The sequence below is a fragment of the Rhinopithecus bieti genome, unplaced genomic scaffold (assembly GCF_001698545.2).
Source record: "Rhinopithecus bieti isolate Rb0 unplaced genomic scaffold, ASM169854v2 scaffold_13348, whole genome shotgun sequence".
NCBI lineage: Eukaryota > Metazoa > Chordata > Mammalia > Primates > Cercopithecidae > Rhinopithecus > Rhinopithecus bieti.
Window position 1 is genome coordinate 2,537,232 of NW_016808764.1, and position 25,144 is coordinate 2,562,375.

Sequence of the window (25,144 nt, forward strand, 5' to 3'; positions counted from 1 at the left end):
TCTCTATAGTACCCAAGTTCTGGGTTCTGTCCCAAAACGGGGGTAGAAGACTAATAGCGTAAGTATCTCTGATGGAGAGGGGATGGGAACAAACTTGGAAACGATCCAGATATCCATTGAAGGAGGAATAAGAGTTACAGTACATCCATCCACACAAGAAAGTACTGTAAAGCCATTAAAAAGAATGAAGTAGGTTGGGTGCAGTGACCCACGCCTGCAATCCCAGCACTTTGGGAGGCTGAGGCAGGGGGATCACTTGAGGTCCCGAGACCAGTTCAAGACCAGCAAGGCCAACGTGGTGAAACCCCATCTCTACTAAAAGTACAAAAATTAGCCAAGCTGTAATCCCAGCTACTCGGGAGGCTGAGGCAGGAGAATTGTTTGAACCCAGGAGGCAGAGGTTGCAGTGAGCCAAGATTATGCCACTACACTGCAACCTAGGCGACAGAGCAAGACTCTGTCTCAAAAAAAAAAAAAAAAAGAAAAGAAAAAAGTAAATACATAATGGTATGCATGGTACAATTTTATATGGATTAAAAAGCTGTTCAGGTAGATCACTCTCACACACACACACACACACACACACACACACACACACACACACTCCTCTCTCTCTCTCTCTCCCATCGACATATTTTTGAAAAATAAATTCCCCTCTGGGGAGTGGGGCTGAGATTAGGGTGGGAAAACATTTTGTCACATGCCCTCTTATATTATTTCATCTTTTACCATATGCATTTTCTAGTAAAATTACCTTTTAAAAGTACATTAAAGCAGAGAAAGGAAATTCCGTGGAGCTCTGGGAGACAACTCTGGTGATGAAGATAAAGACAGGGTTTATCAATGGTAATTTGACACTCTGTATCTAATGTACATGACACATTATATCTAGTTCTCTAGAAAAGCCTTCTCAATGCTTTTCATGTCATGGTATGTGTATTAGTTCTCACTAATAGGGTATGCATAAATAAGACAAAGCTTGTATAGCAGACTGGAGTAAACAAGAGGTAGACTGAGGGGGCAGATGCACAGGGCTTGGTAAAAAATATTCCATTTTTTGCCAGGCGCGGTGGCTCAAGCCTGTAATCCCAGCACTTTGGGAGGCCGAGACGGACAGATCACGAGGTCAGGAGATCGAGACCATCCTGGCTAACATGGTGAAACCCCGTCTCTACTAAAAAATAAAAAAAACTAGCCGGGCGAGGTGGCGGGCGCCTGTAGGCCCAGCTACTCGGGAGGCTGAGGCGGGAGAATGGCGTAAACCCGGGAGGCAGAGCTTGCAGTGAGCTGAGATCCAGCCACTGTACTCCAGCCTGGGCGACAGAGCGAGACTCCGTCTCAAAAAAAAAAAAAAATTCCATTTTCTTTATATTATGTACCTAGGAAAAGATAAGAGTATTACTGGAGATATTAACTAAGATTTTCTATTACAGTTCCAAATAAAAATCTATTTAAAAATCTTCTAATTTCAATATTTAACAGCAAATTCATTGGCAAGCTTTGCTGCAGCACAACTGTGAAAGTCGAAGTTTAACTGTATTCCTCCAGAGTTCAAAGGGACAGTACACATTGTAACCAATATTTTTTGAAATGAAACACTGTTTTCTGTGTTGTAAGAGAAATTTATTACAGAGATTTAAAGTGGTTCGTATGTGTCATGGTTGGGTCATGATGTAAAATATACTGAAAAAAGTTTGAAAACCACTTTTACCCAAGGCTACACAACTAATAGCTGTACACTAAATAGCCAATGTTCAAGGAAAGGTCCACGAAAACACTTGTGGCAGGAGGTTAGCCTAATTTCAACTTGAAAATGCTGATGAGATGTTTTATATAGCTAGTTCTACTACTCAGATATGAAAAAGTAAATTTCAAAATTTCTGACAGACACAACTTCTTACAGTAAAGCTTTAGTTTTCATGTCATTTATAAGAATGACTGAGTTAACATCCAACCATTTTTCTCTCAATTCTAGTATATTCCCTTTAGCATTTCTGGAATAGTCATGTGTCTTTACAAAGAAAATTAGAGTACTCAAAGCTAGAAAAGATCTTACAAGAGGCTAACCCAAATTCCTAATTGTATAGGTGAAGAAACTAATGTCCAAAGAGGTAAATCAGTCTCTTGAATCCCAGGTTAGTGCTTTTTGCTATGATACCATACCTGTGCTTTATTCTTACATCCTTATGAAATTAGAAGACAGCTAAATCCGATTACTACCAAGTAAAAAAGAGGAAGCTGAAGCAAGGAGATGCTAAGAAGTCTTAGTTCAAAAAGTATGACACAATGTCACCTCTGCAAGCTTTACAGAAATTAGTCATTTTCAACATTCAGCTTTGATTTCAAGGGAGGCAGTTGTTCAATTTGCTTGCACCAAATGAGTGTCTACCCAAAGTGTACACATGACCACACACCAGAGAATATAGATAACACAAAACACAGCCTCTCCCTCCACATGCCCACTTCAGTCAGTGAATAATTGAATACTCCAAAGGCATTTAAAACTCAGGTACAAACAGAAATTCAGTGTGTGAGGGGGAAAAAAGGTCAGACAGACCCCAGTTGCAAAGAAAAAAACTGCTGAACATGGACCCCAATGAACAACAATAATTCTCCTATAGTTCAACTCACCATTCACGTCACAAACTCTAGAAAGAACACAGAGGCACGGAACTGATGAGGCATGGAACAGAACTTTGGGCTGCAGCCTGCCCCAACTCTTCTGACAAATACCCAACAGCAACAGGACAAAGCATCATTATGACACAAATAAAAGGCTCTTTAGATGCTGCCTTTTTTTTTAATTCAATGAACCCACTCTTACAAAGTTCATGTCACGATGTCTCGAAACACAGTATTGACAGATTATGCTATTAATGGGTCCAATAAATTCAGTATAAAACACCACTTCAAGCATTTTTAAGTTAAATAACTAGCACATTTGGGAGAATACTATTTTCCTTCATTTGAACAGTAAATGTCATCCCCAAAATCGTTAAAAATAACAATTCAGTAAACTGTTTAAGAGGGGGAAAAAAGCAGACAAGTGAACTAAAAGAAAAAAACCTTAGTTGAATGATAAAGCCAGAAGCTCCTCCCAAAGAATATTGCATGTTACTAGCAGCTGGCACAAAGCTTAACCATCTATCTTATCTGTGTTTCCCCTTAAGCTGTGAGCAATCAGTATTACAATAGACAATCCATTACTTACAAAAAAACTGAAGTGCTGTACATTTCTTAAGCTGGTTTTTGTGGGGCAATTCTGTTGCAATATTGCCCTAAAAATGAACTTTGTTTTAAAGAGCAAGATATCCACAGTCAATGTGGTTAGAGCAAGGGTGGAGCTCACTCTGGGGGAAACAACACACCCAGGCCGACTTCAGTGAGAGCAAACTGCACATTAATATCGTCACACATTTTCAGAGCCTCAGAGTCACAATTAATTGATTAGTCCTCCTAAAAAAGTTGGGGGGAGTTCATGTTTGAAGATCAGCTTTCCTGCCTTGAAGTAAAATATATTCTCATTTCTTGTTTGTGAAGAAAGTAAAGATAAAATAAAATGCAAGACAGATCACACAGTTCAACCAACAGAATGTTAGATGGAAGTGGAGTACTATAAAGGAAGTCCAACCATGCCAACTTCTAAGTTTAGCAACAGCAGCTTTTACATATCTCAAGGTGTCAGAAGCTTTGCTCATTCTAAAACATTACTTCAGCCAGTTTCCAGAGGTCCTGAACATGAACACAAATTACCTCTTTCTCTCCTCACCAGTGCTCTAGTTCTCCTAACAATGCACAAATAATAAAAACATTTTATTATCAACTAGCAATAGGTCCCTTCAAAATAAGATGTCATTTATGGAGTTGCTTTGGTAGAATATTGAAATGTACATGTAAAAAAGAAAATTATTTATTATGCATACCATATTTTTTTATACTCAACCCCTTTTCAGTAATTTTGTAGGAATTTTATTTTAAAAGTTTTCCACAGTATGTATAAATACTGTATAAATATCTTCAACAGTATCTAAAATAATTTATCAGTTACTGAAACTATTATCAAACATCTGATAATTATTCAAAGTGATTTAACCAATACTATTTTCTGTATATGCATATTCAGAAACACAACCAAGAGTTATTTTTAATTGAATTCCTATAATCATAAAATTAAAGTTTGAGTAAAAGAAGCACATGAAAAAACTATATAATTGCTTACATAGAATTTAAAATGAACAATGGAAAAGGATTTGAGAGAACACCAGGAAAATATTATTTTTAATGATGCATGTTGTCACGTTACTCTAGCCAAGAGCTACTCTCTCACATTGGAACAATAAATCAGTTTGGAGTATTGAACATTTCAATATTTTGAGAGATGGCTTAGAACATCCTCTCTCAGGACACTAGTGAGGAGCTGTTGATTGATCTTGCCTTTGTTGGATTATGAGGTCACTCTTGCCACATGACAAATTAACCATTCCAACATACTCTTCTCATAGTCCAACTGCCTGATTTATTTTTTCAACCATCAATGTAATTATGAATCACCTGCTGCCATCTCTTGGCTCTGCCTCATCTCCCCCTCAAACTAACAATTCAAAGTTACCAGTTGGTTATTACAGTAGAAGAATCCTGTCTTGATACTTTTTGGATTTGCAATGGCAGAATGTGTTTTCAAGTCAAACTTCACTTTCACAGCTGCAAAGGAAATGACAAGAGAAGAAAAACACAGCCAATATATATCAGCAATTAATTCCATCCACAACTGCCCAGCTGTTTGTGCATGGAAGAATCAGTCTGTTTCCTTTCGGGGCTTTCACCACTGAAAATTGATACTGCACATTCAGAGACACAAGCTGTTTGTAACATGTCAGGAATGTGCGCAAGATCACACAGAGTTGAAGAGACAAAATGAAATCCAGATCTAGTTTTCTTGGGACTTACCAGTATTATTTCATAGCAAAAAACAAAACAAAACAAAACAAAACAAAAAACCACACACACACACACACACACACACACACACACACAAACACCCCAATCACAGAGCAAAATACACAAAAAATATTGTCCCTTCTGAATATTACCCTTCCAATAAAGGAGAAAATCTGCCAATGATATCAGATTTAGTATCAAGAATAGACACTCTGATTTATTGGCACAGACAAGGTGTGACATTCTTAGGAATCCACATGCTCTATGTTAAATCCAGCCAATACTCTGGACTACACAGCTACTTGCCCAATGTGTAGTTAGTCCCTTTAAAAAATCCTTATAAATGTGAAAGTTGTTGGGAACCAATGCTTTCACCACGGTCATGCAGAAAAGCAAGTTTTTCTTGGTTAGTCCTGATACTATTTGGCACTCACATACATGCCTGTTTCAGGGATTCATGTAAATTTACAGATCCAATCTTCTAGGGTAACTTTCAAGCAATGAAATTTCTCCTTCCCTCCCCCCTAACTCAGTTTTGTGGATTTTAAATAAAAATACTATACTGAGTGCCAGAGGCTTAACAACTAAAGTATGGGCTTGTATGCAACTCATGAAGTGTGCTATCCCCCTTCTCTCCCTGTCCTCCAATTCCAATTTTATTTCAAATATTTGATTTAAATTGTGTAAAACGTCATTTTTTCATATTGTATTTTCAATACATGACTTGCCATTATTGTTATGAAAGTCAGCGAAAAAAGATGGCATTTTAAAAACAAAATAATTGAAAACATATTTTAGCTTTGTTTAAGAAAAAAAAAAGAGGAAATGAGGTAGCTCCATGACTGAATTCATTGTCCTAAGGGCCTTCCCCTTCCCCTTTTGCCCTCCAATCAACATCAGCTGAACAAGAGTTCACGCACTCCTAATACCTGTACATTCTCAAATACAACATAGATAGGCCACCCACTCTGGGCACCACTAGGGTCTAGGGCTTGATCAATGAAGAGAAGACAAACTGTCTACTCCAAATAGGGGAGTAAAAGAAACATTCCATAAGCTTCCAAATGGAGATGTTTCAAGTGCCAGAAATCAAACCAGCACAATGAGAAGCTGTCTCCAACTAAAGTGCTATGAATCCTGAAGTCACAAAGTTTTTTTTTTTTTTTTTTTTTTGAGACGGAGTCTCGCTCTGCCGCCCAGGCTGGAGTGCAGTGGCCGGATCTCAGCTCACTGCAAGCTCCGCCTCCCGGGTTCACGCCATTCTCCTGCCTCAGCCTCCCGAGTAGCTGGGCCTACAGGCGCCCGCCACCTCGCCCGGCTAGTTTTTTGTATTTTTAGTAGAGACGGGGTTTCACCATGTTAGCCAGGATGGTCTCGATCTCCTGACCTCGTGATCCGCCCGTCTCGGCCTCCCAAAGTGCTGGGATTACAGGCTTGAGCCACCGCGCCCGGCCACAAAGTTTGATTTGTTAAGGAACTACTAGGCATCTCAAACATGTGGTAGACTAAAATTAAAGCACAAAACCAAAAATAGGGCTTTTCCTTTTGAACAAACATCATCTGGTCAAGGATGTATCGGGTTGGGGGACGGGAGGGGAGGGGAGAAGGAGAAGGGAGGAGAGGAGTTTAATTTTTGGCTGATGGTGACAACAACTTCTAGAAACGTGGTATAACTATTAGTGACTTAAAACAGCCACAGAGATGAGCTTTGCTTGGCAAGCTTCAGCTCTGTGGGACATTCAGTCTAGCTTGAAATGTCTATGTGAAGTAACCTCTCTACCTACTACAAGACTGGCTAAGAAAAAAAAGGTCTAAACTGTTTAAATCAGGTTACTTAAATTCATGTTAGTCTGGGGTGGGAAGCTGGCTGCTTCCATGGGTTCCTCTACTCAGCTGGGATCACCTTTGTATTCCAACAGATAGCACAGAGCTTAGAGCTTAGCCCACTGAAACCATCCACAAGTGCGGAATGGTTATGCCTGAGTAACAGGCATTTAGTTATGATTAAAAACAAAACAACTAAGATGAACACTCTCCAAAAAGGAAAGCAAAATGACAGAAAATAGGGGCAAGGAGATGATCAGAGTAAAATGCATGAAATATTAAAAAGATTAAAAACCAACTGTGCAAACTTCTGTGTCCTCAGAGATCTAAATGCTGCTAAGCAGTTAAAGTGCCACTGGAATAATTCAAACTGCTACGCAGTGCACTTTACATACTTATTCCATGAACTTCCACAGCAACCCTATCGGTAGTACTATTATGATGCCTCCTTTACAGATAAGAAAACTAGGGCCGGGCGCGGTGGCTAACGCCTGTAATCCCAGCACTTTGGGAGGCCAAGGCAGGCGGATCACGAGGTCAGGAGATCGAGATCATCCTGGCTAACGCGGTGAAACCTTGTCTCTACTAAAAAAAATACCAAAAAATTAGCTGGGCATAGTGGCGGGCACCTGTAGTCCCAGCTACTCGGGAGGCTGAGGCAGGAGAATGGAGTGAACCTGGGAGGCGGAGCTTGTAGTGAGCTGAAACCACACCACTGCAATCCAGCCTTGGCGACAGAGCGAGACTCCGTCTCAAAATAAAAATAAATAAATAAATAATATACATGGTAAATAAATAATGTCCCTTGCCTATTTAATATTTGATAGATGGTTATTTGTTAAAACAGGTAATCCAAGACTTAAAAAGGAAGAATTATAGAAAAGGCAAGGTTGGGGATAAGTGAAATATGGTTAATGTTCAAAATAGGCCTTTTCTGGATAAAAATCTACATGACATAACCAATGATTGATAAGTTCATCTTATTAAAGCTGAGGTTGAAATTCAGTAAGTCATTAGGTCTAAAGATTAGGCATGATCCCCATTTAAAACAAAAATTAACCAAACTAGTGAGGTTGTATTATATCTTCAAGGTTGCCAAACTAGAGGTAGAAAGACATAATATGGCTTTGACTCTATTGATGGCATAATACTTCCGAAAACTATGCATTTTATTAACACCTCCTGAAGACACAGACTACATGAAAAAGAAAAAAGCACAGAATAAAAAGTGAAGAATAAATCTATTTGGGCCTTAAATTTAAAAAATCTGCAATCATGAATAATTTGTTTTGGGAAAAGTTCTACAACGGAATAGAAAACAAGTAAAACAAAATGAAATATAGCCACAATATACAAAATATTCATGACATATGCAATTTGTTTTTACTTTCTAAGTCTTTGAAGTATAACTTTTAACTGTGGTAAGAATACATAACATGAGATCTACCCTCTTAAATTTAAGTATACATTAGTGTTGATTATAGGTACGATGTTCTACAGCAGACCTAAAGAGCTTTTTTATTTTGTTGGACTGAAACCCTCCCCCCTGCAATTTGTTAAAAATGTTACTTTTGCTTTGAGCTGTTCCATCCAAGGATCCGGGGCTCTGTAGGCATTTTAAATTGCTTTTCCAACTATGAGACATCTCTTTACTTGGAAAATGTTTTACGTTTCAAATACTTTACCCAGTAAAAGCCATTCCCCAATTTTTTTTAAACTTGGGAAATTTAAGTATTCATCAATGACGTTTCTAAAATTATCCTCCAAAACCAAATTCAAGCACTTAGCTTCAAACACTGCTGTCGGATAGGTAGGAGGCAAAGCTGGCTCCTCCCAGCCCCTACTCCCCCTCAAAGAAAAAATCAACAAAAAACTAAAAACAAAACAAAAAAAAACACATGATGTGTAGGCAGGCCTACTAACAATCTCAGCCTCTCTGAGATCTAGCTCTAGAGCTTGTGCTGCCTGTATATGACAAGAGCCACATCCCACCCTCAAAAATTAATGCTTTAAGGCTCCTCAGATATGATAAGTAAGCTTTTTCCAAGACAGGCCGAGAGACAGGATATCTGCACCCCTTCCCCAAATCTTTGTCCTTCAACCCCCGCATAACTCTGCCTGCCTTAAAGTATCTTAATGTGTTTTTCCACTCCATGGTTGATAGATTTGCTATATATTCAGTAGCATGATAGGTGTAATGAAAACAAAAACAAAACTAGTCTGTAAATGTATCTCTTCTGTACATTTTAGAGGGATTTCAGTTTATAGAATCATACATACTGCTCCCAAACATTACTGAAGTATAGAGTATCAATTTATTCTCTGCAACCTACAGCTGTACTGATCACATGATCTACTTTGATTTTAGATTTTTTAAAATTTATATTTAAATTCTAGGGTGGTAAATCAATTCACCAAGTATTTCTTTTCTACTTTTTTCTTAAATACATTTATTCTACTAACAATTCATTCCCCAACTATTACATGCTACAATTGAACAGGTAGCATGGTAGAAAATGTAAGAAATGAATAAGACACTGTCTCTGACCCTAAAATACTAGCAATTTAGTGGGTTGGGGCAGGGGAGAGGGAGAGACAATTGTAGCACACTCTGTCATTACTTGTAATAGATATACTACAGACTCAGAGAAAGGAGCCTATTTGAAAGGTTATAGGGCAAGTTACCCTGGAGCTTGGTCTAAAAGGAATGAGTATATATGGGGTGAAGAGGAGAAAGATTAAAGAGAGACAATATACGTTTTAATAAACTTTTAACACATAGCTTTACTTTAAATAAAAGTATCACAGATTACAAATAACACAAAAGGGAAATCAAAATTGCCACTGGGTACAGTTTACAGTGATTTGTATAATTTAAGCTACAGGAAGCCTACAATCTATTGGCCAACCACAGTTTTGTGTCATGTGCTTTTGCTTTCACTCTACTCTTCTGACTTGCATGCTAAGAAAAGAAACTCAAAAGCCATTTATATTATTTTTTAAACAATGCTTGTTCTTACACTGAGTTAACCAATGACTTAGAAATAGTTAAGACTAATTATCCTGAAAGCCAGTCAAACTGTAATCTGACACCACGTCACCATGAAAAGAGGCATAAGAATGTTCTAGGTTAATACTAAGGTCAGTAAACAAATTCCATGGTCAACGTGGCACTATAGTATACTATACCCTATGGGCTCAAATCCTTAAAGACATCAAATATAAACAAGGTAGATTTAACGGGAAAGGATGGGAAGGGGGAAAAAAAAAACACCGCAACTAATAAGCATTATGTTTTGTAAGACACTTAAGTTCGAAGGTTCACTGGCCCAGAAAGTTGTTGATACATGAGAAAGGTTACTTTTGTGGACTGAAAAATGGGCTAAGGTGATTAAACATACACTTAAAGCTGAAAGGGATGATATGTTAAATTGCTGAGACTGGGTCACTCATTTGATCAACTTATTATTGATGAGAAAATGCCACAGGGTTAATGTTTAAGATGCTTCCACATCGAAGTACAAATAAATAACAAATCTTCCATTTTTATGAAGAATATGCAGATCATTCATAGCACATACAATCACCACAAACTGAGAGGAAAAACCCTTTAAAACGGAGAAATTAAGGTAGGATTATTTATGTAAATTATTTAAAGATTCCTTGCCAGGTTCTTTTAAACAGTAATCACGCCTGCATTTAACCATGTTATATTGAGATACAGGCAACTTTTTTTTTATAGACAGGGTCCCACTCTGTTGCCCAGGCTGGGTACAGTGGCATGATCATGGCTCACTGCAGCCACAACCTCCCCGGGCTCAAATAATCCTCCCAGCTCAGCCTCCTAAGTAGCTGGGATCACAGGCTCACATGACCACACCCAGCTAATTTTTCTATTTTTTGCAGAGACAAGGTCTCACCATGTTGCCCAGGCTGATCTCAAACTCCTGCGCTCAAGCCATTCAGCTCCCTCAGCCTCCCAAAGTGCTGGGATTATAGGAATGAGCCACCATGCCCAGCCACTAGCCAACTTTCTAGGAGCATATAATTTATATAAAGCAAGGCCTATAATTTATGTACTTTATACTAATGAATTCACACCTACAACATCAAAACTGACAAAAAAGAAAAAAACCCTCTTGCCTTTCAGAACATTCATTTCAGGAGTTTAATTCTGGAGTAGGAAATCCTCAGTGAATTCTTTGGACAGTATATATGTACACCCATCCCTAGGTATCCATCAGGGATTAGTTCCAGGACCTCCCATGGCCAACAAAATCCAGGGTGCTCAAGTCTCTGATGATAAAACGAAGTGGTATTTGCATAAAACCTTTGTACTTCCTCCTGTATACTTTAAATCATCTCTAGATTACTTATAATGCCTAATACAATGTAAATGCTATGTAAGTAGTTGTTATTCTGTATTTTTACTCTAATATTTTCAATCTGCGGTTGGTTGAATCTGAGAATCTCAGAAATGGAGGGCCAACTGTAACTTCCTCAGAATATTCAGAGAAAAGGAGGGGAGTAGAAAAGCCCATGACAATTGCTTCTGAATCTCTGAAAAGGAAAGTGACAGGAGAAGTACCAAACCTGGGTGGAAGGGGGAAAAGGAGGAGCTAAGAAAGCAGATGAAGAGACAATATAGGAAGCCAAGGATGACATGAGATAAGGTGATCAAGTAACTGTGGCAGCCGGAAGAGGCTGGGCCACACCCAGAGAGAGCTATGTGGCTTATTTCAAGGGGGTGGAAACTGAGCAAGTGAACAATTTGGTTTTGTTTAACTGAAAGGTTGCACAATCTTGTAAATGGGGGAAGGAAAAGGGGTGTTTTTCCAGTATACAAACTTAGGATAAATAGCTATCACGTTAAAAAATATTAAACAAAGAGAAGTAATACCTAAATCATTCATAGGAATATGAAAAAACAAAGCAAATCAAAGCAAAAATCATCTGGCATTGTTAGTATTTTAGAAAAGTAATGTATACCTTACACATGAAAATGAAAAACTGAGAACCTTGAGGAAAGATATATAAACTGTGTAAACCCAGAACATTACTTATTGACGGTCATAATGAAGCTTTTATCCTGTGGACTACGCCATCCTTCAAACTACAAGATCCCCATAAAGTACACTGACAGGAATTTTCGGGTACGTGGATCAGTGTAAGGTCCTTCCTCACTCCAACTTTAAATTTGGCAGCTTATAGAAATAATTCTCAGTGGCTGGATTCTTAAAACTTACTCCAAGATAAGCAATACTGTGACTCCTGTGGGCTATTTCCAAGTTATTAATCTGAAACAGTTCTCAACCCCTTTAAATTCATTCCTGCTGGTCCAATATAACAAATGATATGATGCTTTAAATAAAAAGGGGAGGTGGAGGGAAGAAAGAAGGCCCAAGTTAGCACCTTTGAAGTTGCTTTACAGTTTTAAAAAACTGCAAATGAGAAGTAATAACATAATATACATTTATTATATTTTTCAATCATGTGGCTAGAAACTACAGAAAGAATTTTAGAAAGGCTTTCTTCCAGATGCAAATTACTTTGTTTGATTTCACGTTTAACAGCTATTGCCTTTACTACACTCTAGGAAATGAAAGTTGAAAAAAAAAGTGAGGTATTTCAAGTGTTTTTATAGATGATTTATTAATCAAATCTATTTTCTAAGCATTAATATCTTCCTACAGGAATTTTTTTAAAAGGCACTATACATTCAAAAAGTGTTTGCTTTCACCATAATACAAAAGTCAAGGTGTGCTTGCTAAACCAGAAAGCAATCAGTGCACCTAGACCTGTGTTCTTAACACAATCAGAACAGAGCAACCAAGTGTAGCTTTAACATTTTGGCTTATCAGTTTATAAACAAAAATTTGTAGCTAGAGTTCAAAAGAGGGATATAAATATACAAACCTCTCTCAACATAATGTCATTATATAGATCACACCATTAGTAAGAAATGCTCATGGAAATATTCTTAGAATTTTCAAAAAATTCTAGACAATTATATCTCAAAGAAATACAAGCCGCTTAAAATTTACAAAAGAATTTCAAGTCACAGTCAATAACTAGAAACCAGGTTTTCTTCAAGTCACAAGTTGTGGACTAGGCTTACAGAAGTCTGTAACAGACTTCCATAAGATGGGGAGTTGTTACAGAGAACCACACACACACACAAAAACCAGAATGTTGAAGGGTTCATTCTCAGTTACAAGGTTGACCAAAAAAGAAAAAAAAAAAAACTATCCCTTAACAGACAGAATTAAAAACACAAATCAAGGGCCAGGCACGGAGGTTCATACCTGTAATCCCAGCACTTTGGGAGGCCGAGGAGGGTGAATCACGAGGTCAGGAAATCGAGACCATCCTGGCTAACACAGTGAAACCCCGTCTCTACTAAAAATACAAAAATTAGCTGGGTGTGGTGGCACACACCTGTAGTCCCAGCTACTCGGGAGGCTGAGACAGGAGAATCGCTTGAACCTCGGAGGTGGAGGTTGCAGTGAGCCAAGATCGTGCCATTGCTCTCCAGCCTGGGCGACAGAAAGAGACTCCATCTCAAAAACAAACACCCAAACCAAAAATCCTTATCTGTTTTTTCCAGAACACTGACTGGAAAAAGTCTCCCTTGCTAATCTGTAATAACAGGCCTACACTCACAAAGATTTGAGATTTGGGTTTATACACCAGCATGGTCCAGAAAACCCCAAGTCAAGAGAGAAACATGAAGTGCTCTTCATGTTTCAAAACCTTTAAAGATAAAATTAGATGCATGAGAAAGGAAGATGCTATAAAGACTGGCAGATTTTAAGGACTACCAAATAATCGAAAAAACTTAATGGATTAAACAGTGCATGAGACCCAACTGGAAAGAGTAAACTGGAATATAGACTTGAAAAAACCAGCCAGAATGAAGCACAGAAAGACAAAGAAACGGAATATACAGAAGAGAGGCTAAAAGAAGTCGGGCATGGTGGCTCACGTCTGTAATCCCACCACTTTGGGAGGCTGAGACAGGTGGATCATTTAAGGTCAGGAGTTCGAGACCAGCCTGGCCAAAATGGTGAAACCTCGTCTCTACTAAAAACACAAAAATTAGCCAGGCATGGTGGCACACACCTGTAATTCTAGCTATTCAGGAGGCTGAGGCAGGAGGATCACTTGAACCTGGGAGGCAGAGGGTGCAGTGAGCTGAGATTGAGCCACTGCACTCCAGCCTGGGCAACAGAGTAAGATTCTTTCTCAAAAAGGCAGAAAGAGAGAGAGAGAGTAAGAAAAATGAGAGAGAGAAAGAGAGACAGACAGACACACACACATACACTAAGAGACTTTAGTCAAGTCCAACATACCAAAGTTCCTGAAGCGGAAATAGAGAGATCAGGGGAGATATTCAAGGAAATCATGGCTAGAGACTTTTTGTAGAGTGGTCCAGGGACAGATTGGCTACAAAGGACTGACAATTAAACCTGCAACAGGCTTCAAAAGAAAACGAAATAAAAGTAATGAGACAAAGAAATATATTCAATTGCTAGGAATTGTATATCTAACAAAACTATCTTTGGAGAATAAGAGTAAAATGCAACATCGTCTCACTAAAAAATTTTATAAACTTACTAAAGGAACTTTTAAAGGGCAAATTCCAGGAAGAAAGAAATTAAAACTGGAAGGGCAGGCTGGGATGAAAGAAACAACAGTGGGTGAAGAAATTTGTAATTTTTTTTTTTTTTTTTCTGAAACAGGTACTCTGCCGCCTAGGTTAGGGTGCAGTGGCAAGATCTCAGCTCACTGCAACCTCTGCCTCCCAGGTTCAAGCGATTCTCCCACTTCAGTCTCCCGCATAGCTGGGACTACAGGTGTGCGCCACCACCCCTGGCCAATTTTTATAATTTTTGTAGAGATAAGGTTTTGCCATGTTGCCCAGGCTGGGAAACATGTAATTTTAAAAATACTATATAAAACAATAGCAATAACAAATGCAAGTGGTTAAAAACAAGGTGAACTAATATCCCGGTTAATAATAGCATATAAGATAAGAATAGAAAATAAGAGTGTTTTAAGATCCTTGCATTGTTCAGCAGAAGAGAAGAAATAGCTGTTAACTTCAGATTTTAAGAATGGATGTTAACATTTAAGATAATCCAGAATATATCTTTTAAACCGAGATCAATAATAAAAATAACCCAATTTTTCTATTAGTAAAAGATGTGAACAGCACTTTGCAAAAGAACATCCAAAAAACCAGCAAGTACATTAGGAAGTGCCCATCATCATTAGTTATAAGGGAAATAAAAATTAAAGCAATAATGAGATACCACTGTCTACCTACCAGTATGGCTAAAATGAAAACAGAAACAAAAAACTGTTAATATCAAGTATTGGCAAGGATATGGAACATCTGGAACTCAAGTTGTCATGTCAATTAGTACAAATACTTTGGGAAACTGGCCTTACCTGCAAAAGTGGGAGACACACATGCCCTGTAAGCCAGCCACTCCTCTCCCAGAAATACACACTTAGAAGAGTTGCATGGATATGAACACCAAAACCATACAACAAGGATGTTCACAGTAGAATTATTTTTAATAGATGCAAACTGGAAACAATCTGAATGACCATCATCTAAATGAATTATTTTATGTTCATAAAATCGAATATAGTACATACAATAAAGAGAATGAATTACTGTTACATTTAACAACATAGACAAATTCCACAGAAAAAAAAAATGCTGGACAAAAGAAGCTGGAGACAAAAGAGTAGATATTGAATGATTCCATGTATATAAAATCCTGAAACAGGCAACACTACTCTACGGTATTCAAAACTAAATTTTGAATTTAGAATATGGTATGTTCAAAACTAAATTATGTCAGGATTATGGCTACCTTGCAGAGAGCAGGGAAATGCCTGAGAACCCAGAGCAGGGTGTTGCTAGCATTCTAGTTCTTGACTCAGATGGGTTACACATGGTGTTCACTATATATAGTGTGTGTGTGTGTATATATACACATACATACACACACACTCATCAAGATGTACTGTATGACTTCTGTACTTTTCTATATATATGTTAAACTTGCATTTAAAAGTTTATCCAAAAAAATTAAGTGATTTAAAAGAAAGAAAAGCTTCTTCTCTTTCCATAGCAAGAACTTATAACTTGATGCCATTTTTTCTGTTGGTTAGCTTAGCTCTCTGGAGACACTGTTAAATCCTCTTTCTCACAAAACCAAAGCATTTTCATACCCAATTTCTTATCAGAAATTTCTTATCATATCTCCTATATGAGCTGTATATATACTCCTATACAATATATAAATGATCCATGTAATATCAACTACTTAGCATGGAGGCATAATACAGAAATTCAAGAAAATTTAGGTCTCAAATCAGTATACTACTTACTCTGCTTCTCCACCTCAACAATACAATGGATTTAAATACATAGTGCAGCATAAATTATCACAATGTTCAATCATTATGGCCAACAGCAGTGTTACAGTATTAATGCATTCTGTTGTCTGAATTCAACAGCTTCTCCCATCTTCAACTCCTGATGCCATTTTTCAGTGATAAGAAACATTAACAACACATTCACAAAACACTTAAAATCTAAATTAGGCCTTCTAGTCATTAAAAAAAATGGAAGACATTGTTCAAAACTGTATTATGTAAAATGAAAACAAAAACCTGCATGTAACCACTAATCCACAACAAATAATTAAGAAGTATTTTTTCCCTTAATCACAATCTTTTTGCTGGGCAGAGATAATCAGAATAGACCCTGAAATATCTGTTCAAGACTAACACATTTCAGGGTTACACAATCTTGCCCTATCCAATCTTGTCCTAAGAGAATTTTCTGAATTCTCAGTGTAATAGAAATTTTATATCCATGTTATGCTACTTTTGCCAATACTGTTTTATCTCATAGTTGAAGAATCTGATAGAGAATGTGATATGGAAACATATCTGCTGATAGAATGCTACTTTCTGATATGTTATTTAAGAGCAAAGGCTGGAAGATTCCTAGAAAAAACTAATTTTGTCTTCTTCACTAACTTATTAAAATTGGTTACCATTTTGAAAATTTTGGGGGTACATTTCATACTTTCAAATATATAAAGGTAGGTTTGTATTATTTTATAGACAGGGTCTTGCTCTGTTGCCCAGGCGGGAGTGCAGTGGTGCGATAACAGCTCACTGCAGCCCTGACCCTCCTGGGCTCAAGCAATCCTCCCATCTCAGCCACCTAAGTAGCTGGGACCACAGGTACACACCCTCACACCAGCTAATTTTTTTTTTTTTTTTTTTTTTTTTTGGAGACAGAGTTTCACTCTTGTTGCTTAGGCTGGAGTGCAATGGCACAATCTCGGCTCACCACAACCTCCATCTTCCGGGTTCAAGCAATTCTCCTGCCTCAGTCTCCCGGGTAGCTGGGATTACAGGCATGTGCCACCACACCCAGCTAATTTTGTATTTTTTTTTAGTAGAGACAGGGTCTCTCCATGTTCGTCAGGCTGGTCTTGAACTCCCGACCTCAGGTGATCCACCCACCTTGGCCTCCCAAAGTGCTGGGATTACAGGCGTGAGCCACTGCACCCGGCCTCAATTTTTTATTTTTTATAGAGATGGGGTCTCCTCCTGTTGCCCAGGCTAGCCTCGAACTCCTGGGCTCAAGTGATCCTTCTGCCTTGGAACCCCAAAGTGTTGGGATTACAGGTGTGAGCCACCATGCCTGGCCAATTTGCATGAACAGTAAAAATCTAGTAGTCAGCAGAACTAGGTTCTAGTGCCAGTTCTAGCTCTGATTTTAACTCACACAATGATTTTGGTTAAGTTACTCAAGTCTTTCTAGGCCTGACTTTGCTCAAGTGAAAATGAGAGGACTGAATTAGACGCCCTTTGAAGATTTCATGCAATTCTAATACCCTATAATGGGTCTAGTGAAGAATGTATCTCAGACTAGAAATTTACAAGGATGATTATGGTACCCAGATAAAGATAATACAGCAATACAAAAGAAAAGCAAATAACCCTTAATTATTCAGTCCATTTGTTAACTTAGGTCTCTGTGCAAATGGACATTCCTTCCTCTACAAGCACCTGGATTTTATCTATTTCAGCACTTATGTGCACTGCAGAAGTGTTTATGAAGTATAGTACCTATTTGCTTTATACCTTGCAAAAGCACTTCTTGAAGATGCTATCATTCTGCTTTCCCAAAGGAAAGCTGACTCCAGTCAATCCTCTCTCATTTAGACTTTCAACATCAATTAGCATTAAGGGGACACACACAGAAACCACCACCCCACCCTCCCCCACCGCCACCAAAAAAAAAAAGACTGACAACCCTTTTCTAGGCTTCGCTACACCAATAAAAGTGTCATTGAGTAAGTCAATCCATAAGCCCCTCTCTAGCACATACATTGTCAGGAAGCCATCAGCATTACCTGTGTCTACTTTGGCTGTCATTTAAGGCTCTGCCGGATGAGCCTCACCATCTGGAACACCATGGCTTCATCTTTCTAAATCAAACAGCTCAGCTGGCTTACCTCCTTCTCATCTTTCATATTATATAGTGGTGGGTCTTTCAGAGTAATAGGCACTAATACAATGAGAAGGACAACATAGTCACAGCACAAAGCTCAGGCTCAGTGAATGTCAAATACAGCCAAAAGGACCTTAAAGGTCATCTAGTACAATTCTTTCTTTTCACTTGTGAGAATTCAGAGGTGCCCAATGTCACTATCTAAGGCCATACAGAATATACATATCCTAACTTCATGCTACTACTCTTTCTAGTCTATAAAATTTAAAGTTGCCTCTCAGGAAAGAATGCTTAATTGGAATCCACCTCCTATGGAACACGGTAATTGTCATTCCTCTGTATCAACAATGAAACATCCACTTCAAATGAGATACTCAAAAACTTCTTCAAGTTCTGTCTGTCCAAATGTCAAAAAATGAATCTGTGCTAATAGACACAATCTACTAGTATATTAGGCTCAGGCAGAGTGCAAAATCCCAAGGAAGGAAGTAGTTTACATTGTTCCAGTGGCAAAGATTTTTAGGATAGTGAGATGAAAGAAACGTCCTGAAGGTGTCCTCAGGCTTTGAGAGAGAATAAAATGGTGGAATGGTTAGAACACAGAGCAAGCATTGGATTCTTTATAAAGAAATTGTGTGATTTGCAAAGAAATAACACAACTGCTTCAATTATAACACTAGGCTAAAATATCCAAGTGCTTTTGGGACTTTCTTGTAAAAATTTATTCAGAGGAGGGTTTTCCTTGTCATTTACTTTTCGCAGCGCACACACCCCATATTTAATCCACTATCTGCCTACAACCTAGTATTTAGCTATTATTCACATTCTCATGTGGGCATATATCCAACCTCGTACTCCATCAAACACTGGAATAAACGTCAATATATTAGGAAATTAGAAAAATGAAATGAACAGGAGGGAAAGCAAATACATTTTCACACAAAGTACAGGATACAGCTGTGATCTGTCAAGCTTACAAGACTGTCTCCTTAGCTAACAGGAAAGCTACAGGACTATCCTCTCAGCTGAACAGGAAGTCGCAGTCTAAAAAATAAAAATGTTCCCAAGCCTCAACTCTATTCCCTTCACTTCACATTTCTAGCACACATTCACCCTTTGACCAGGCCTGTATAATACATCCATTCAAGTAGCCTTGATGAGGTGTCAGCAAGTCTATGGATGAAAAGTACTCTGAGAGTCCACAGAATAACCTTTAATCATGATGTCCCTAATTAAAAGCCATGGGGGACTAATGTGTTTGGTTGTACTCTTCAGAATAAACAGGTTGTATCCAGAAAGACAAAAGCAGCTTTGGCCTTTAAGAAATTCGTAGTTGTATGAATGATCTTTATTTTTTATTTTTTCTGAGACAGAGTTTCGCTCTGTCACCCAGGCTGGAGTGCAGTGGCATCATCTTGGCTCACTGCAACCTCCGCCTCCTGGGTTCAAGCAATTCTTCTGCCTCAGCCTCCTGAGTAGCTGGGACTACAGGTGTGACCTACCACGCCCGGCTAACTTTGTATTTTTGATAGAGACGGGGTGTCACCATATAGGCCAGACTGTTCTCGAACTCCTGACCTCATGGTCCACCCACCTCAGCCTCCCAAAGTGCTGGGATTACAGGTGTGAGCCACCACGCCCAGCCAATTTAATTATTTTTGAGACGGAGTCTTGCTCACTTTGTCACCCAGGCTGGAGAGCAGCGGCGCATACTTAGCTCACTGCAACCTCCACCTCCTGGGTTCAAGCGATTCTCCTGCCTCAGCCTCCCGAGTAGCTGAGATTACAGGCATGTGCCACCATGCCCAGCAAATTTTTGTATTTTTAGTTTAGACAGGATTTCACCATTTTGGCCAGGCTGGTCTCAAACTCCCGACTTCAAGTGATTCACCTGCCTCAGCCTCCCCAAGTGCTGGGATTATAGGCATGAGCCACTGCACCCGGCCTGTATGGATGATCTTTAGTTTTCCATTTCTGAAAGTGTTTCCATGGTACCAAAATATAACTTAAAAAAATAGAATTTCCTTTATCTTTCATAGGATACTATGTCAGCTAACAGACAAGCACCTAACCCAGGCCCAAGGCAATGGAGGTGAAAAGAGAGCACTTCACAATGGATCTAATGTAATTTTTAAGTGATTTATAAATTAAATGTCACTTATAAACTATAATTTAAAAAGATGAGAGTCAAGGAAAGAAGGAAGACAGTATTGTAGGCACTGGGAAAAATTTTGCAACCAATGATAATTTAACAGCAATATGGCAGATCCTTCCTGCAGTTCCACTTTAGAACGGATTTGCGATACTGAAAAGAATCATGAGCTAGACACTTAGATGCTGATTAAAGGTGCCCAGGTACATCAGCAGATCATATTCCAAATGACAGTTCAACATACATAAAAGGCTCAATACAAAGGAAATAGTGACATCCTCCAATGGTGTGTTTAGAAAAGAGAGGAGGTGGTGAGCACTTTTTTCCCCAAGAAAATGCTATAGAATTATTTTCAAATTAATACTCCTTTCAATGTCTTGATTTCCCAGCTTACCCTTTACATCAGAGGAGAGCACAGTAGTGTTGCCACAGTCCTCAAAAAGTACTATCACCATGGGCATGATACACAAAGAACAGAGCTAACTCTCAAACAGGAAGTCACCATCTTGTCAATCAGATGGTACACATTAGAAATGAAAAAGATCAGCAATATAGGGAAAGCAATAAAGAACATGTAGAATCGAAGGAAGGAATTCTGAGCTCTTGCCCTTTTTCACAGGCAGCTCCACAATTTATGAACAGCTGGGAAATTTCCTGTTCACAGGAAAAGGATGACTTCTTAGTTCACATTAAAGTGGAAATGACAAAAACTGACCGCATCACACAGAAAAAAGGTGTTTCCTGAAAAAAGGAGAGGCAGAGTGCTGCCTTTCTTTGCAAAAGAAATCGCCCCCCTCAAAAAATACACCACACAAACCCAAAGTACAAAGGAAAAGCAAAATAACATGGTTATGGCAAGCCAACAACAACAACAAAAAATCTTGGCCGGGCGCGGTGGCTCAAGCCTATAATCCCAGCACTTTGGGAGGCCGAGACGGGCGGATCACGAGGTAAGGAGATCGAGACCATCCTGGCTAACACGGTGAAACCCCGTCTCTACTAAAATACAAAAAACTAGCCGGGCGAGGTGGCGGGCGCCTGTAGTCCCAGCTACTCGGGTGGCTGAGGCAGGAGAATGGCGTAAATCCGGGAGGCGGAGCTTGCAGTGAGCTGAGATCTGGCCACCGCACTCCAGCCTGGGCGACAGAGCAAGACTCCGTCTCAAAAAAAAAAAAAAAGAAAAAGAAAAGAAAAGAAAAAACACCTCTTGGTCAGTTAAATTGTTTTCCTGCATCTTTAAGAAAGAAGAATTTTCCAGAACTACTAGGAAAAATTACTGACAACTATTTTTAGATAAGTAACAATGTAATATATTCAATGCAGAGAAGAGTTAGTTGTCATATAATAGCCAATTAGAAAAGTGCAGAGTGGGGCAGAGAAAGCGTTGATAGGGGGAGAATTTGGGGCATGAAAAAATGCACTGGGTCACTAACCCCAGCCCAATGGCTCTTATCCACAAGGCATCAAAATATTTTGCAACCTAAGGAACTCTTGAGGAAATAACTGGAAACTGTTAAGAACCTAGAGTTTCCCTATATCACTGACCACAGGAATCCAAAGAACTTTCCAATAAAGACAGGGGTCTAGAAAGAACCAAACCTAATCTAATTATAATCCCATTTTCCCATTAGTATAGCCACTGCCCAAATAGTCCCTGTGATGGCTAAAGAAGACCAATAAAAAGAAAGGGGTTTTTCCTTTGCTCCAGGTGCATGCTAAGGGTACTTTTGAGGAAGGTGAGATAAAAAGTAACTTCAAGTTTTACTTGGTATAGAGATCTCAGAATTTAAATTTGTGCCAATTGTTTCAAATTCAATACTTTAAGGAATCCATTCAGTGTTGACTAGACAAATCTGATTTGCCCATTTCCCATTTCCTTCTATTAACTCTTAGAGCAAATTAATACTCTAAACCACAAAATTAATTTTTCACTTTCTACTCTAAGTCCTGTAATTATTTTGTAAAAAATTCCACTTATTTCCCAAGCATAAGGAAAGGTATTTTCCTACTTCTAAAAATTATTAATGCCTACTACTATTTGTGATAGGGAGAAAAAACCCTTACTTCGGCTGTGCTGTCATCTTCAAAACAGTTTTAATTCCCAATATAAAAGGGGGTTGATACTAATTCTCTTACTCTTTGCTGGTTTTCAATTGCACTTTCCTGCTTTTGTAAATATTATGTTTATGCCTAAAATTAATCATTAAAGGAATCAGTTGATTAGAAAACATGCCATTCAATGTAAGAACATAAAGTCTGCAAATGCAAAATGAAAGTAACTCTAGTATGCAATTTATTCATGGAACTAAAGATTATATACATTTGAGCATCATCAGAATCTGTTGTGAATTATGTTAGTTTGAGGATTAAGGCTTTCCCTAAACCCAAGAGCCTAGGAAGGGTAGCAGTGATGCAGCTAGTTATCTCATTAAGAACACTGGAATTGTGATGTGATTTCAGTTGTCTTTGCTGACTTACAAAAATATGCTTGCAATACAACAGCCTTCAGGTCACAAACTCATACCTATGCTACCACAGGGATTATATAATAGTCTGCACATTTAGCTAAGCCAAACGATTTAATAGTGGTTAGCATGGATTTATGTTTAATTTGACCATTACTGTCTTACTCCATTGAGAAAATTTGTATAATGAGCTTTATGTCATTTAATAAACTATGCGAAGAAAGTCTTGATTAGAAGGAGCTGTGTAATCTCTTTCTGTCAGCATAGTGTCTTCAAGTTCATAATGCACTTTTACATCCTTTATTTCATTTTATGCTCAAAACAACTTTTAAAAATCATAGCTCCATTACATAGACTAAGATCCGTCTTGTGGCTTAGAAAAGTTAAGGGATTTACTCAAGGACATAGAGTTACTAAGTTGCTGAGTTAGGACAGGAATCAAAGTCTCTGATGCCTGCCTCTCTGTTAGACAATTGAGCTGCCATAGTTACTCACTTATACTTTATCCATTTTTGTTTTAATCTGGGCTTTTCTTAGAAAAAAAAATCAAGGAAAAATAAGATACTAATATTGTAAATATTCATTAAAAGCTGAATCTGAGATAATACCATCACCAAATACTTATGCTATGAAACTCAGCAACCCATATTTTTTATCAGCTGCCAAATATGGAACACTGAACTCAGTACTTATCCCAAAACATGCTTATTTCTCAGCAAATTAATGTTCAGGAAGTACCACATGTAGTATTTCTGAAATTAAGGGTAATAGCGATAAGCAGCTGAGTGGCTTATGTAAACAGACTGGTTTACCACTATTTTCTATGGTCATGCAATACCGTAATTCAGAACACCTGGGCAAGAAGTTCAACAGTTCAATAAAATATTTTGAGTAACTGCCCATATGTTTCTATCATCATAACTTATTCCTGTTTCTTGTCTGATAATTTTTCCAGATTGACATGTCAACCAAGAAAGATTTCAGCAGCATTAAAACAGCTAATATTATTGGGCACTTACTAGAGGTAACACTTCACATGAATTTCACTGAAGAATGAGAAAACTGCTGGGTGCGGTGGCTCACACCTGTAATCCCAGCACTTTGGCAGGCAGATCATGAGATCAGGAGTTCGAGACCTGCCTGGCCAACATGGAGAACCCATCTGTGGTAAAGAAACAAAAAATTCGCCAGGCATAGTGGTACGTGCCTGTAATCCCAGCTACTCAGGAGGCTGAGGCAGGAGAATCACTTGAACCCGGGAGGTGGAGGTTGCAGTGAGCTGAGATTGTGCCACTGCACTCCAGCCTGGGCAATGTGGCAAGACATCTCAAAAAAAACAAAACAAAACAAAACAAAAAAAAAACCAGGAATGAGAAAACTGGCTTTCTCCCAAGAGCTTGCAGCTAGTCGAGTGAGAGTCCCAGATTATCAATCTAGGGCTTCTAATTCTAAACCTAAGACTCCCTGTATTACACACAAATAATAGCAGTATTATCTGATTATCTGATAGCACTAAAATATTTTGTGACTCAGATTTATGGCTCTTAATCTTTTTTTTTTTCTTTTTTTTCTGAGAAGGAGTCTCACTCAGTTGCCCAGGCTAGAGTGCAGTGGTGCCATCTCGGCTCACTGCAAGCTCCACCTCCCGGGTTCACGCCATTCTCCTGCCTCAGCCTCCCAATTAGCTGGGACTACCGCCGCCACGCCCGACTAATTTTTTGCATTTTTAGTAGAGACGGGGTTTCACCGTGTTAGCTAGGATGGTCTTGATATCCTGACCTCGTGATCTACCCGTATGGCTCTTAATCTTTATACTACATTCTTGATTTCTGAAAATGCATTATAAAAGTAACACAAATTCAATATTTACATGCCATTCCCCCAAAATAAATTTTAATCAAAGTCAGGTACATCTTTCATACATTTTCTCAGCATATATAAACAAACTTTCTTGTTCATACTTTTAAAAATCTATTATATTGCATATTCTGTTCTACAGCTTAGTTTTCAGAAATTCATAGTGGATATTAGTCAGCACACATCAAATGACCTCATTCTTTCAATGGTTGCTGTGCATGACTATGGCATACACATCTCCCGTTTTCTGGTCGGTTTGTTTTCTTGTCATTACCAATTCTGCTATATATAATAAACATCTTCGTACATAGAACTTTAAACATCTTCGTACATAGAACTTTGAAATTTTGGAAC

General features: G+C 38.4%; 2 protein-coding genes across 10 annotated transcripts in view; one reads left to right on the plus strand and one right to left on the minus strand.

The window, feature by feature from the left end:
* The window catches only part of ADD3 (adducin 3), a 138,468-nt gene that overhangs the window by 58,630 nt on the left and 54,694 nt on the right, over nt 1–25,144 (minus strand). The window contains exons 1-2 of one of the 9 annotated variants that reach the window (XM_017887159.1): nt 2,632–2,706; nt 755–812 (exon numbers count right to left, since the gene is read on the minus strand). The exons of 5 other annotated variants lie outside the window; for them this stretch is intronic. The gene's annotated coding sequence lies outside the window, so the exon portion shown is untranslated. Of the gene's footprint in view, nt 1–754; nt 813–2,631; nt 2,708–3,211; nt 3,321–25,144 lie in introns of those variants that run through there. 3 more of the 9 variants (XM_017887157.1, XM_017887155.1, XM_017887160.1) reach the window with 3 other exon arrangements.
* The window catches only part of LOC108538809 (serine/arginine repetitive matrix protein 1-like), a 67,860-nt gene continuing 54,553 nt past the window's right edge, over nt 11,838–25,144 (plus strand). Inside the window, exons 1-3 of the mRNA XM_017887103.1 lie at nt 11,838–11,915; nt 23,889–23,957; nt 24,933–25,044. Coding sequence (XP_017742592.1) covers nt 11,838–11,915; nt 23,889–23,957; nt 24,933–25,044 — 259 coding nt within the window. The remainder of the gene's footprint in view (nt 11,916–23,888; nt 23,958–24,932; nt 25,045–25,144) is intronic.